Source organism: Salarias fasciatus, chromosome 3, assembly GCF_902148845.1.
Source record: "Salarias fasciatus chromosome 3, fSalaFa1.1, whole genome shotgun sequence".
Lineage (NCBI taxonomy): Eukaryota > Metazoa > Chordata > Actinopteri > Blenniiformes > Blenniidae > Salarias > Salarias fasciatus.
In genome coordinates, this window is record NC_043747.1 from 2,672,960 (window position 1) to 2,688,187 (window position 15,228).

The 15,228-nt window shown below is 51.7% G+C and overlaps 1 protein-coding gene across 2 annotated transcripts in view; it reads right to left on the reverse strand.

Annotated features, from left to right (window-relative positions):
* Positions 1 to 15,228, reverse strand: part of ank2b (ankyrin 2b, neuronal) — a 72,905-nt gene that overhangs the window by 3,740 nt on the left and 53,937 nt on the right. The window contains exons 39-46 of one of the 2 annotated variants that reach the window (XM_030086861.1): positions 14,918 to 14,995; positions 14,690 to 14,821; positions 14,443 to 14,592; positions 13,726 to 13,957; positions 13,575 to 13,635; positions 809 to 901; positions 326 to 409; positions 86 to 250 (exon numbers count right to left, since the gene is read on the reverse strand). In XM_030086861.1, the coding sequence (XP_029942721.1) occupies positions 86 to 250; positions 326 to 409; positions 809 to 901; positions 13,575 to 13,635; positions 13,726 to 13,957; positions 14,443 to 14,592; positions 14,690 to 14,821; positions 14,918 to 14,995 (995 nt within the window). The remainder of the gene's footprint in view (positions 1 to 85; positions 251 to 325; positions 410 to 808; positions 902 to 13,574; positions 13,636 to 13,725; positions 13,958 to 14,442; positions 14,593 to 14,689; positions 14,822 to 14,917; positions 14,996 to 15,228) is intronic. The other variant, XM_030086854.1, reaches the window with a different exon arrangement.

Sequence of the window (15,228 nt, forward strand, 5' to 3'; positions counted from 1 at the left end):
GGAGGGGAGAGGAGCGGAGGTCACGGTTAGGAAACAGGAAGTGAGGAATCCACAGCTCCACCTGGTCTGGGTCCAGATCACCCACCTCCCTCTGGTCCCCCCCGCTGTGCAGCACCGTCCTCTTCACCACCCGGGACACGGCATCGCCCTCCTCGATGTGCACCGTCTCCTGGTGGGAGCCCTCGATGGTCACTTCCTGAGACTCCATTCCGTCCGGGGACACGTACTTACGGATCACCTTCCGGGTGATCTGGGGGGACGGAGACCACGGTGAGACACCTGGAGTCCTGAAGAGACAGTCCAGCTTCCAGGGAGACGTCCCTACCTTCTTCACCACCATGTTGCCGTGCTCGTCGGTGTACTTCTCCTCTGTGACCGTCTGGGCGGGAATGTCGGGCAGAGTGTCGGCCTGGAAACACAAAGACACACAAACACCCGACCCGTCAGGAAGGTTCTACCAGGTTCTACCAGAGAACGGCTCTGAGCCACAACCACACCCCAACACCGACAAACCCCAGGTCCACTTAACGCCCAGAGTGTTTCTGACTCTCTCACGGTTCTGGATGGAGACGGGAGTTCATCAGAGGAACCGATAGAGAGTTCTATAGGAAAGAGTTCTAATTCGTCACACACCACAGAGGAAGACGGCAGACTCAGAGTGAAGACAGGAGCTCCTGCAGCGCCCAGCGGTTCTGTTCTAGAAGCACCACAGCACCACAGCAGACCACTGCAGATCACGACAGACCACAGCAGACCACTGCAGACCACTACAGACCACTACAGACCACTACAGACCACTGCGCGTTACCTGGATGATCACTCTGCGTCGGACCACCCGGGTGGTCAGCACCTCCTCCTCGGAGCTATCGGAGGACAGCGCTCCCAGCTCCTCACAGATCTCCTGGGAGAGCAACACAACCGGCAGCGTCAGAACGAGGGTAACAGCATCAGCCTGTTCCTCCTCCTCTTTTGTTCCACACAGGCTCAGTCTAGTAACCCGGTCCAGTGGTCCAGTGGTTCAGTGGAGTGAGATGAACAGAAGTGATGGAGAAACTCAAACATGCAGAACTCAGATCAGATGATTCAGACTGTTAGTAGATTATTAACAACCAGAACATGTGTCTTCGTTGATGAATGTGATTGGACTAAAAGATGGAATCAGAAATATTGAGCTTCAGTCAGGCTGTGACATGATGTTTGGCCTCATCCTGGATTTCAGTGACAACAATGTGTTTGTCTTTAACCCTCTGGTGAGCTTTAATAAAACTAGAGGATCTAGAACTGTGACCTGTCTCAGATATGGACTGTTCTGATAAGATTTACTGTTTTTAATGTGGACGAATGAGGAGATGAAAACAGACCAGAACAGTCTTTCAGTCAGAACATCATACATGAGACTCTGTACAGCCTTGGGTCATCTCCATGGGACCAACAAGCAGAAATCAAAACAAGCAATCAAGAAATAAATTTTCACAGCAACCTGTGAGTTCGATCCAGAAGTCGATTAGTTCAAACCCTTCCTCTGAACAGACGGAGTTTTCATGCGGACAGCAGCACTCGGCGGTCTCGTTTAGAGAGCGTGTTTTGAAAAGTGAGTCGAGAATCAAACCAGAACCACAGCAGCCAGGTGCAGATCAGACCGGGGGGTGCAGCTCTGAGCCCATGCCAGGTTCTCACCCTTCCCAGGAAGTCGTCGTCGTCATAGTACTCTGCCTGGTCCCTGGAGGGGAGCTCCACCGGGAGCACTCCCTCCGCCGGACCCTCCGAGTCGTAGGCAAACTCCCCGAGACTCTCGCTGCCGGACGAGAACCGCTTGTAGTCCTCCACTCGGAGGAACGGCTGAGCCGAGAACTGAGGCGTCTCTTTCAGGAAGCTGATCACAGGAGTGCTGCCGGGAACCGGCGTCACGGGTTCAGAGATACGATAGGACGTAATCTGACGGTCCAGGTTCACGTCCTCCGGCTCGGACACGTCAGAGAGGGCTTGTCTGCAGTCGAAGAATTCCAGATCCGAGTCAGACAGATGTGGAGACTCGGAGCCCAAGCTGGACTTTTCTGGCCTGACCTTCGGTTCCTCCGATCCAAACTTCTGGAAGTCTGACAGGACTCTCTCAACGTCAGGGCAAAACTCGAAATCCTCACTGCTTTCAGACTTTCTCTCAGCAGGAGCTTGTGTGGTTCCTGGAGGACCCAGACTCAGATCCTTCAGAGAACCCGGGCTGCATTCGGAGACCCTGAGGCTCTGATGGCCCGAAAATACCGCCTCGTAATCGGGTGGCATCAAAAACTCTGTGGACATGGGCGAGAACAGCTCCGTGGACTGAGACAGTTCCCAGTCCGAGCACACCTGAGACTCCACTCCCAGAACCGGAGGCTGAACCGGAGCCAGAACCGGAGCCAGAACCGGAGTCACACTGCGGTGGGTTCTGTACGAGCTCTGCTCCGGCAGCTGCAGGGGAACCGTCGACTTGCTCTTGTCCTCAGTGACCAGCACGTCTGTCTCACTGGTGTCTTGTTCACCGTCCTCATCTTCCCGAGACGGCGGCGTCTCGGGACGAGCCTGAAAAGACGTCAACACGGTGGGAGTGAGTCCAGAGGACATCAGACAGCTCTGGGGTTAGCGCCACACCAGCCAGGAACTCGTTAGGTTGAGAACCGTCTGAAACATGCAGCCGACCATCAGACACGCCGGGCGGACGCAGTGGTTAGTAGAGCTTCAGGCTCATCGTGAATGTCCGTGCACACGTCCACCTCGTTAGTAGATGAAGACACACCGGGAGGCGTCTCAGTTAGACGGTGAGTCCATGTGGTCCATGTCCACGCTCATGCTGTCGGTCTTACCCTCTCAGAAGTGGTCTGGCTCTCTCTGTAGGACTTCAGGACCCTGTCTTCATGTCCTCCTGACAAGTCTTCACTGATGAGGTCTTCATGAGCAGAGCTTTGTAACGCTGAGGACACTCCAGCTTCTGATCCATATTCAATCCATTCTTCAGGTATTAAAACTTTAGATATGCTCCTGCGCTGCCACTTGGGACTAAACGGTTCCTGGTCAGACTCGGTCTCGCTTGTCTGAAGTGATGATTGTGACGCTGTCCTCGGCCTTTTGTCTGGAGACGTGAGATGTCTCAAAAGCTCTGTGTCAGAGACGAGCCTACGAGGACTGTCAGAACCAAAGTCTGAGTCCTCACCCGATTCAAAGCTGTCAGGGCTCAGAGGTCTGGGGCTGTCGTCGATCCAGCAGTCGATCGGTAACGCCACGAACTCAGACTCTGACGTTACAGACGCTGGCGACGGCGATCTGTCAGCGGGGGTGGCGTCCATAAAATAGGAGGATAAGATCCTCATGAACTCAGGTACCGGGGAGTCGGGTAGGAGTCGTCTGAACTCGCCGACAGACGAGACGGATTCCGGCGAGGACGGTCGGTCGGCGTCGGCGGCTCTCCATGACGTGACCATCAGCTCACACTCTGAGTCTGAACTGAGGGCCTCCGGTGAGGAGGTCCAGTACGTGATCGTGTATTCCTCCAGCAACTCTACAAACTGCGGGATGGGAGAGTCTGGAGACAGGGACCGGTTTTGGTTGTGCTCAGGTACCGACTCCGGAGACGACGCCCTCCTGTCAATCATGTGCACGGCGGACTGGAACGACACGGGTCTGAACTCGGGCAGCGACTGAGGCGACAGTGGCCTGTCTTCCTCACGCTCATCCTCAGACTGAACCGACTCCGGAGACGACGGTCTGCCTTCAGCAGAGTCAGACTCCCAGGACCAGGGCATGAGATCTGCATCAGACGCTGAGGTTTCAGGTGTGGACGATGTGGATCTCAGGTTCTGGACACGCCCTGGCAGCGGAGCGGTAAATTCTGGTAGGGGGGAGTCTGGAGAGAGCGCTCTCACCTCACTCACAGACGCTACAGACTCTGGTGATGAGGCTCTTGCTTCTAGGTCTGAAACAGTAGATATCAGCACGACGTCTGTCAAAGAATCTGGTGAACAGCATAAACTATCATCCTCAACGTCGAGAATAACCACCCAGTCCTCCTCGTCTGATTCAGCTGTTTCGAACCTGTATTCCTCCTGCCTGTACGGAGCTGCTCCTGAACGCTCCATCACCGCTGGAGGAGACTCAGACACTGACGTAACTTCATAAACACGACCATCCACAGCTTCATCTGTGGTGGGAAATCCGTCCTCAACCTCTGAATGTGTGGCAGACACACCTGGCTCGTGGCTTCCTGTTACCGTCTCGTCCAGTTCACCTCGCGGTCCGGCGCTCCTCTCGTACTCTACAGAGCTGCCGACCAGCTGCATGAACCCTGTTTTACTGCTGAAGGTCTCTCCTGCATACTGAGGATCGTGGATTTGAGAAATCAGCTTCCACAGCTCGGCGTCATAAACGAGATTATACTCTTTAACCAGCAGCGCCGGTTCCGGGGACGGCAGCGGTTCTCCAGCCGGGGCGGAGGTGCTACCTGAAGGTGCTTCTACCTCATGTGCCAGAGGTTCTAGCAGCTGTATTTTATCCCAGGCTGAGTCAGCAGCCTCTGGAGAAGAGGATCTCTCTTCTGTAAAACATGACATCGGAGAAGGTGAACACTCTTCCCTCCCTGATAGTTCTGCCGGGGACGTGGTTCCCACACTCCACACATTGCCCACACATGTCTTTGCAAAGTCGGGGATTGGTGAATCGGGGGTCAAACTGCCTCCTGAGCTTTGGGACTGAGCTGATAAGGCCCGCTCATTAGCGTCACATGGAGGAAATGCTAAGTGGCATTCTACATCAGACAGTAAGGATTCTGGGGAGGAACTCCCATAGTGCCTTTCTGCCGCAGCCTCCAGAGCACTCTGTGTAAACCAGGGAAGAGGCGAGTCTGGAGACAGCCTACTGTGTTCATCAAGTGACTGAGTGGATTCTGGAGACACTGAATGAATGTGTCCCAGTTCAGACCAGTCCTCAGGGGACCGGGGTCTGTATTCTGGAGAGGACTCGGCAGACAGTGGCCTGTCCTCTGCGTCTGATTCTACTGAGGTGGGAGAATCTGGTCTGTCCCCAATACTGAAACTCACGGACATTAAATAGTCACTCAAAGCATCCTCAATATCTGAGTCGATAGATTCAGGGGAGGTTGATCGATAGCCCAGGTTTACAATAACACGTTCACGCCCCGCTGGTCTGTATTCAGGGATGGGGGAGTCGGGTGACAGAGCTCGGTTCTCATCTCCAGGCGCTCCTGAACCCGGCGACGAAGCTCTGTCGTCACAGAGCAGTGGTCCCAGGCAAATGACGAAATATTCACCGTCTGAAAATGCTGATTCAGGGGAAGCTGATGAGCTCCTGAAAGCATACTCATGCAGTTCCAACACTGGCTGTGTGAAGTCGGGTAACGGCGAGTCTGGGGAGAGTCTGAGTACACAGAGGGAATCAGGGGAGGACGGCCTGCTTTCCAGAAATGTTTCACAGGGAAAATCTTCCTCCCAGTCTGAAAGCACCGACTGAGGTGATGTGGACCTCAGACTCCTGAAGGAACCGGGCCACTCATGTAACGTAAAATGAGGAACAGGTGAGTCTGGTGGGAGGTCTCTCAGTTCATCTTCACATGCCGGTGAATGAGGAGACTCTGCTCTGTCCTCCAAAAGCCAAGTGGAACATAAATCCATCTCTAAATCATCATCTGAATACAACTCAGGGGACTCTGATCTGTGTCTCATGTCTGTTGAAGCGGGGACATTCAGTGGAAACTGAGGAAGTGGAGAGTCAGGAGACAAAGACCTCAGATCGCAATCAGACACCCAGGACTCACGAGAGTACGATCTGTCGTCACAGTCACATATCTGGGAAACCAAAGGAGCATACTCTACATCTGAAAACTCAGATTGTGGTGATGAAGACCTGCAGCCAGACGTCTGAGGACACGTCTCTATTAACAGCTGTCTGAAGTCCTGCACAGGGGAATCAGGAGAAAGTCTACTGTGACCACCAATCATCTGTGAAGACTCGGGAGAGGAGGGACGGTCTTCTAAGAACAATAGAGAGGACAGTTCCATTTCCAAATCTGACAGCCCTGACTCCAGTGAAGAGGACCTCGAGAACACATGTGATACGGTAGACTCTTGTAGTCTTCTTGTAAACTCAGGAATGGGTGAATCTGGTGAAAGTGGCTCTAATTCATCTGCAAATTCGGCTGAATTGACAGAATCAGCTCTGTTCTCAAAAAGCCACGGCAAACACAAATCTCTCTCAGATTCAGCAAATTCTAGTCCTGAAGACTCAGATTCAGGTGAGGATGACCTATAAGCGCTGGCCTGAGGACACGTCTCTGTCCAGGCCTGTCTGAAGTCTGGTACAGGGGAATCAGGAGAAAGCCTTGAGTAATTACTAACAGGATGGAAAGACTCTGGAGAAGAAGGACGGTCTTCTAAGAACAATAAAAAAGAAAGTTCCATTTCCAAATCTGACAGCACTGACTCAGGTGATGAGGACCTGCAGACCACATGTGATATGGAAGAGTCTGGTAATGTTCTTATGAACTGAGGAATGGGCGAATCTGGTGAAAGAGGCCGACATTCTGAATCGGGTGATTCTGCTCTGTCCTCAAAAAGCAAGGACATGCACAGATCTGTCCAGGCCTGTCGGAAGTCTGGTACAGGGGAATCAGGAGAAAGCCTACTGTGATCACCAATTATCTGTAAAGACTCGGGAGAGGAAGGACGGTCTTCTAAGAACAAAAGAGAGGACAGTTCCATTTCCAAATCTGACAGCACTGATTCCACTGAAGAGGACCTTGAGAACACATGTGATACGGTAGACTCTTGTAGTGTTCTTGTAAATTCAGGAATGGGTGAATCTGGTGAAAGAGGCCCTAATTCATCTGCAAATGCAGCTGAATTGACAGAATCAGCTCTGTCCTCAAAAAGCCAAGGCATACACAAATCTCGCTCAGATTCCTCTGAGGATGCAGATTGAGGTGATCCTGATCTGTAGCTAAGGCCTGATGTTGAGAAAACATTGCAGCTGAACTGAGGAAGTGGAGAGTCAGGAGACAGACATCTGAGATCACAGTCGTACGACAACGATTGACAGGAGTCTGCTCTGTCCTCAAAGGCAACTACCTCTGAAATTAAAGGAGCAAATTCTAATTCTGAAGAATCTGATTCAGGTGAGGATGACCTGTAAATGCTGTCCAGATGATAGGTATCTGTCCAGGCCTGTCGGAAGTCTGGTACAGGGGAATCAGGAGAAAGCCTCCAGGAACTACTACAAGGTTTGAAAGACTCAGGAGAGGAAGGACGGTCTTCTAAGAACAATAGAGAGGATAGTTCCATTTCCAAATCTGACAGCACTGATTCCAGTGAAGAGGACCTCGAGAACACATGTGAGTCTTGTAGTGTTCTTGTAAATTCAAGAATGGGCGAATCTGGTGAAAGTGGCCCTAATTCATCTGCAATTTCAGCTGAATTGACAGATTCAGCTCTGTCCTCAAAAAACCAAGGCAAACACAAATCTGTGTCTAAATCCTCATCTGAGAACCCTGATAGGGGTGATGTGGATCTACATGTGACTGGGTGAGTCTCAGGTCCAGTCTCTGTGTAATCAGGTATCGGGGACTCAGACAGGTATTCATAAGCAGAGTAGAATGACTGAGGAGAGTCTGGTCTCTCTTCTTCTTCAAACAGCCCAAAAAGTAATGAAGCAAATTCAATCTCGGAGGAAACAGACTCTGGAGAGGAAGACCTGTACCCACCCACACCATCAAATGAAACAGGAAGCGACAGTCTGAACTCAGGGATGGGAGAATCAGGTGAGAGTCTTCTGGACTTACTTGGCGATGCTGAAGAGTCAGGTGATGAAGGTCGGTCATCCAATAACATCAAGCTTTCAATTTCCATCTCTGACTCTGACGATACTGACTCTGGTGAGGAGGATCGATACTCCAGACATGTGTACTCTTCTACCACCGCTGGATGGAATGGAATGTCTTCAGTCAACGTCTCTGAACTGGTTAACAGTGGTCTGTCTCTAGTCTTTGATGGTTTTAAAGTGTCTGGTCTATCTTCAACATAATCTGAGGAAACGCTTAAAGGCGGACGCTCAACATCGGATGCAAGAACCTTTGGCAATTCTGAGCTAAACCCAACAAATGATGGGAACCGTTCCACTACTCTTCCTATGAACTGAGGCACAGGTGAATCAGATTTATCTCCAGATGCTTCTGAATCAGGCGACTGAGGTCTGGGCTCATCTGAAACTGGAACAAATAACTCATCCTGATAATCGATGTCAGAAAAGTAAAGTGACTCAGGAGAGGCAGACCTGCATTTATCAGACAGAATCATGGGAGGTTCAAGGACTAACGGTGAGAATTCAGGTATGGGTGAATCAGGTGGAAGGGTCCTGAAGTCCATTTCAGAATCAGGTGTGAAGAATCTCTCCATCAAATCAGCAACTAATGAGTCTGCAACATCTGACTCCGTGTTCGACATGGCGGAGGGCGATGGAGATCTGCTCCCTGAAGTGAACACCGTCAGGTCTATATTCTGGATGAACTGTGGCAGAGGAGAGTCTGGCGACAGAGGTCTGGACTCACTGAGAGACCTGGCTGAATCAGGAGATACCCGTCTTATTTCTGAGATGAACATCACTTCTGACTCTGGTGAAAAAGATCTCACTGATGACCCTGAAACCAGAATGAACCCTGACAAATTCTCACCTTCTGACTGATCAGATTCATATAAGAAGGACTGACAGGTGGAAGACTCGTGTGATTCTGATGTAAAGTCAGGCAGTGGCGAGTCAGGAGACAGCGAGTCTCGTTCACTCAGTGAATATTCAGTGTCCAGAGAGGACGACCTCAACTCAGCTGTGGAAATGTCCATTTCTGAAAACTGGAGTTCTGTGTCTGACAGAGACTCTACAGATACTGGACTCTGAAGTCCCACTGCTGGATATTCAAAGAGTGACACGGAAAACTGAGGAGTGGGCGAATCGGGAGGCCATTTCCTGTCCTGGTCGGAGTCGTCTGAGTCCTGAGAACATGACCTCAGAACGCTGAGGGTCTCGGGTGAAAGAGGTCTGTACTCTGCCTCAGAGTCTGGGGATCCTGGTCTACAGAGCTCCTCAACAGTCAAACTGCAGGGCGTTGGGTCTGGACTGATCTCCCTGACACACACATCTGCAGTAGCACTGCTCTGGATAACTTCTCCCATGTAGTGAGGGTCGTAGAGTTGACATATCAGCTGGTGTGTCCAGCATATGGCGCCGCCATCCGATTGCTTGAGTTCTAACGTGGAACCAACAGAGTCAGGTGAATCTGCTCTTTGGTCCATATCGGTCACTGAAGAGGAAAAGACACATTCAACATCTGAGAGAACGGACTCTGGCGAGGAGGATCTGCACCTGAAGACAGCTTGAAAAGATTGGGGAACTGCGGGGGTAAAGTCTGGTAAGGGCGAGTCAGGAGACAGTGAGCGGTTTTCATCCAGTGATGAGACTGAATGTGGTGACGAAGCTCTGCTCCCCTCAAAGCTGACCGTGACGCAGACGTCTAGCTGCTCATCCGACATATCGGACTGTGGCGAATATGGTCGAGATGGAAAAATGTCAACAAATTCCCGAACAAACTGGGGAAGCGGAGAATCGGGACGTGAATCCTTCAGAGACGCTGGCGACTCGGACCTGACCAGGCTCGATGCTGCCAGTTCCTCAGGCGACACAGGTGAGCGCTCCGACTCAGAATCAGGCGACACCGATCTCGTTTCCACTTCGGCAGCGTCTAACTCCACCCTGTCACCGGACTCTGAATCCCTCACAACGTATTCCAGCCTCGTTCCTGCATACTCAAAAACACCGGTTTTACTGGAGAATGTCTCTCCGACATACTGAGGGTCTTGTATTTGTGAGATGAGCTTCCACAGTTCGGCATCGTAAACCAGCCTATAGACTGGGACTCTGACCGCCCTTAGCGCCTGACCACTAGACTCCACTAACCTTTCTGGAGAGTCCGATGTTTGTGATTCTGGAGAGTCAGGTCTGGTTGCAGAAACATCTACTTCTGTGCTGGACTGTGTTTCTTCAATATCTGAAATAAGCGACTCTAGAGATGATGATCTGTGGAACATTGACTGAAGGAGCCCTGTTTCAAACTGAGGGATTGGAGAGTCGCCTCTGTATCCGTCTCCAGAATGTACCGAATCAGGCGACAGCGGTCTGACTTCAGAGGACATCGACGGGGACGAAGCCCCATACTCTAAATCCGAACAAGCTGAAACTGGTGACGAGGATCTATCGGATGCAGCAAAAAGGGGGAATTCTGCTAAAAGCCGAGAGTATTCTGGAATGGGAGACTCGGGTGAAAGAGGCCCGTTGGTGTCGTCAGAACCTGGAGATGGTGGCCTGTTCTCAGAAAATGACACCGAGACCAGTTCATACTCCAGATCTGGATCTGCTGATTCAAATGACGATGACCAATCAAATGGAGCCTTCAGAACAGGGTCCACTAAAGAGGGCTGGAAGTCTGGGACTGGAGAGTCAGGAGATAACGCCCTGCATGCATCTATAGAGGACACTGAATCTGGAGAAGATCCTCTGACTTCAAAAAGAGATAATATATTGAAATCAGCGTCCAGATCTGGATCTGAAGACACAGAGTCTGCTGACAGTGATCTGTGATACACCTGACAGAAAACTGAAGAAGAGGTGAAGTACTGAGGAACGGGAGAATCTGGCGTCAAAGCCCGCTGACTGTCGTCAGACCTGCCTGAGAGGCAGGACTCTGGTCTGAGCGGACCCAGCAGCATCAGGGATTCTGGAGACAGAGGCCGGTACTCCGGTTCAGAATCGACTGAAGGCGGTCTCTGAGATGAATCTGATTTATCTTCTACTAGCTCTTCTGAATTTTCCCAGTCTGTCGTCGTTCCTGTCAGCTGGAATTTCCCCGTCTTACTCATGAAAGTCTCACCCACATATTGCGGGTCGTGGATCTGAGAGATGAGCTTCCAGAGCTCAGCGTCAGTCGTCAAACTGTACACCGACGTACAATGCTCGGTAAAAGACAATGTCACATCTGTTGAATATTCCAGATGTTCAGATGTGGTTTTCAACGGTAACAAGTGTGCCACAGTCTCATCACCTGAGTGTGACTCAACATAAGGTTCAGGTGTAACCTCAGAGGACTCTGTATGGTATTCTGTGATCCTGTCTTTCTTTGATCCCTCCACTTTCAACAATTCAAGAGAAACTTCCTCAAAAATATTCTCATCTGACAAAACCCCAGCTCCTTCTTCAGTGGGACTGACATGAGGCATCACTGACCCTGAGATCGGAGCATTACGGTCAACTTTCAACTCTGCCTCCACTGAGGTTAAAACATCCTCAACATTAAAACTTACACCTGTTTCTGTTTCAGACTTTTCAACACCATGTTCTACGTCCTCTGATGGTATCGCTGGTTGAGCTTCATCAGGATGCAAATCCTCTGAACCTGACCCATTATCACTAACAGAGCCACAAGAATCGGGAGAGATCGGCCGGATTTCAAAACGGGAAAGCAATGGCATGGGTTCCCACTCTGCGTCCGACAGCAGTGACTCTGCTGATGATGAGCGGTACGTGAAAGAAACAGGATTTACAGCTTCCGCGTACTGAGGGACGGGTGAGTCTGGGGACAGGCGTTCATTCAATATATCGGAGTCAGGAGAGTTGGATCTAGTATCGAACATCTGCAGTGACCGTGGACTGCAGCCAGACAGAGAGTCTGGAGAAAGGGGTCTCTCCTGGACATCGGACAGAGAAACAATGATCCAACCATCATCGGGCTCAGACGTTAGTGGAGGCTGTGTGGAAAAACTCATCTGTGCAGGTTCACACTCATCTCCCGACGGAACAGAAGCAGGTGACAAAGCTCTGTCTTCGTGGTGAAGCCACGCCACAGAGTAAGGCTCAAACTCTGAATCTGAGCACACCGACTCGGGAGACGTGGATCTGACTCTCACCGGAGCAACGGCAGAATCGGACCACATGTGGCTGAACTCAGGTAAGGGTGAATCGGGTGACAGAGACGCCACAGACTGCGGAGACGAGGGCCTGTCTTCACAATGCGTTGAGAGGAACGCCGTTTCAGGCTCTGAATCTGTTGATTCTGGCCCAGCTGAAGGCGATCTGCATTCACCAACTACGATAAGATCACAAAACGGTGGCCGGAACTGTGGGACGGGGGAGTCCGACGGAAAGCATGCAGAGACCGACCCTGTAGAATCAGGAGACGATGACCTGGTCTCGTGGAAGTCAGGAGTCCCACGGTCAGAGCCTGAAAAAAGCCAACGCACTGTTTCTAAAGCGGTCGATTCAGGAGACGATGCTCTGTCTTCGATGTCAAAGGTTAACGACTGAGGCGAGCCGGATCCCGCTCCGCTGTAGCCACTGCCCGGCGATACTGGCCTTCCAAATGGCCTCCTGTTGGACACCATCGGCGTCAGCGGCCGCTCCTCTGTTAACAGCACAGGAGTGCCCCGTGGCAGGTGATGGAGAGCTTTAGCAGTTCCATCACCGGGTTCCCATGGGAACACAGGCGGCGGGAGAGGGGACAGGGGCCGGAACTGAGGCACCGGGGAATCGGGCGCAAGCATACGCAGCTCCTTCATCGACAACACAGAGTCAGGCGATGAGGTTCGACTCTCTGTCTGGAACACAGACGAGTCGCCGAATTCAGGTGAGGAAGATCCGTCACCAAGTTCAGACATCGAGGCCGTTGAAGGAGAAAAGTCTAGAGGTGTGTCTGTTATAAACTCTACCGAGGCTAAATCCTCATCACCAGGTGCATTGTCCTCTAAATGTGACTCAAATGATGGCTGAATGAAGGCAGTTTGAGAACTGATGTGAATAGATCCCACATCACCATCACCTGAAACCAAGTCCTGCTCAGAACTGATCTCAACCACAGTAGAAGCTGAAGGCTGGTTACCCAGCAGCGTGCCGGCGGCAGCTCCCTCAACTTCCTCTTTCACTGCCTTTCGGTTTGAACCGCTGGGAGATGAACTGACAGGCCAGGCAGACACGTCCTCATCGTCAGCCTCATATCCATACAGGACTTTGTAAAGCCGACGGGAAACTGCATCCATGTGTCTTGAGTCCGTTTCTTCAGTATGTGTGTGTTCACGAGGAACATCCTGATCAGGTGATAACAGCGTTTGCGCCCTTGTCGTTATCTTCTCGGAGACGTTATCGCCTCCTGTCAGGTCCATGGAGAGTTCCCTGAAGTCCTCCTCTGCCTGCTCGCCCTCAAACAAGCTGTCTCCGAAATCGGTCATGGACAGCGGCCGACTCTCACACACACCGGTCCGAGAGCTGCTGGACGCCTCGCGCCACAACGGAGGAGATAAAGACCCGGTGCTCGTCTGGAGACACTCTAAGCTCCAGTCCTCTCCCCCCTCGGCACCCTCGTCATCACCCGGCTGGAACGTGGGGTTTGGGGGCGGGGCCACCTGGACACACAGCTTGGGAGCGCCCTTGTACACAGGGTCCATCACGTGGGAGCGGAGGTTGTAAGGGGAGGTGCGGTAGACCGTGAAGAAAGGACTTACTTGTTTATAACTTCCTGTGTGTACAGAGTCCTTCACTTCTTCATATATTCTTTGTGAGGAGCTGCAAAGAGAAGAAATCCAAAATTCAGCCATGATTTGAAGGTCTGATGCATTTTGCAGACGACAAAAAGTCACATGACGCTGAACATACTAGGCTGTCTCCATCTCCTTCTGCAGTTTCTCTTTCTGTGCGTTTCTGAGGAGGCCCGTCGCCGTGGTGTCCGGCTCCCGTCCTCCCGTCTCGTGAAGCGACGACAGACTGGACGACAGCTCCTCCGCTGTCACCACGGGGACTTCCTGTCCCGAGCCCGGACTCCGGCGGGCGGCGTCCGTGCGCCTCCCGGGCCTGGGGCTGTCGATGTCTTCATGCAGAGCAGAGAAGCCTGCTCAGGGTACAGGGCACAGGTAACAGGGTACAGGGAACAGGGTACAGGTAACAGGGTACAGGGCATGGGGTACAGGGTACAGGTAACAGGGTACAGGTAACAGGGTACAGGATACAGGGCACGGGGTACAGGGTACAGGGCACAGAGTACATGGTACAGGATACAGGGTACATGTGACAGGGCACAGAACACAGGGTACAGGACACAGGGTACAGGGAACAGCGCACAGGGCACAGAACACAGGGTACAGGACACAGGGTACAGGGAACAGCGCACAGGGCACAGAACACAGGGTACAGGACACAGGGCGCAGGGTACAGGGCACAGAACACAGGGTACAGGACACAGGGTACAGGGAACAGCGCACAGGGCACAGGACACAGGGCGCAGGGTACAGGGCACAGAACACAGGGTACAGGATCAGTTCAAGCTTCCTACAGTGGCAGATTAACAGTGTGATTCATTGTGACTGGTTTTCCCACCTTCACTGTGATCTCCGGCGATGGTTCGTTCGATTTCTGCATAGGTGTGTGAGGATGTGTCGTCTTGGGCAGATTTGATTATTTTGGTTTCGATGAGGTGAACTATGTCCATGCGGTTGATCCTGGTCAGAGTTTTGATGAGCCCAGCTTCTGTTGGGACAGGAAGAACAGCTCAGAGCTTTGACTTGTGTTACTTATGAAGACTGAATGTCTCAGTGTGAACCAGATACAGGAAGCAGCTGCTGACCTGCTGCATGCGGCCCCTCCTTCTCAGCCCAACACTTTAAAAGAGCATGACTTTGGTCTTGCAATGAGTTTGGGTTTTCAACACGTATGAGGTTAATCTTCTCCTCACTGAAGTCCAGCTCTCGAGCTAACTCTGTAGAAGAAAATGAAAAAGAAACTTATCAATGAATACGGTAATCTGACTCAGAGATGCGTGGAGCTGGTCAGAAAACGAGGAAGTGTGACTCACCGGTCCAGCTGAAGCCCAAGTGGTCGGCTATAATGGCCAACCGCTGTTCTTTTCTCTCTGCTTCATCCTGTGGATCTACTGCAAATACCACCAGACAGCCATGAGCGGTCAGAGCCGCGGCGCAGACCACATCAAGTCACATCCTGCACAAATCCTCACTGGCTTTCTCGCTTTAGCTCTATTCAGTTTGGTTCGCCATCAATCAAGTCAATCAAACACAGATCACAATGTGCCTCTGGCGTCTAGTCGCGACAAATAACGAGGTGACACTAAGATTGAGAAATCACATTTCGTCACCCGGTCAACTGTTG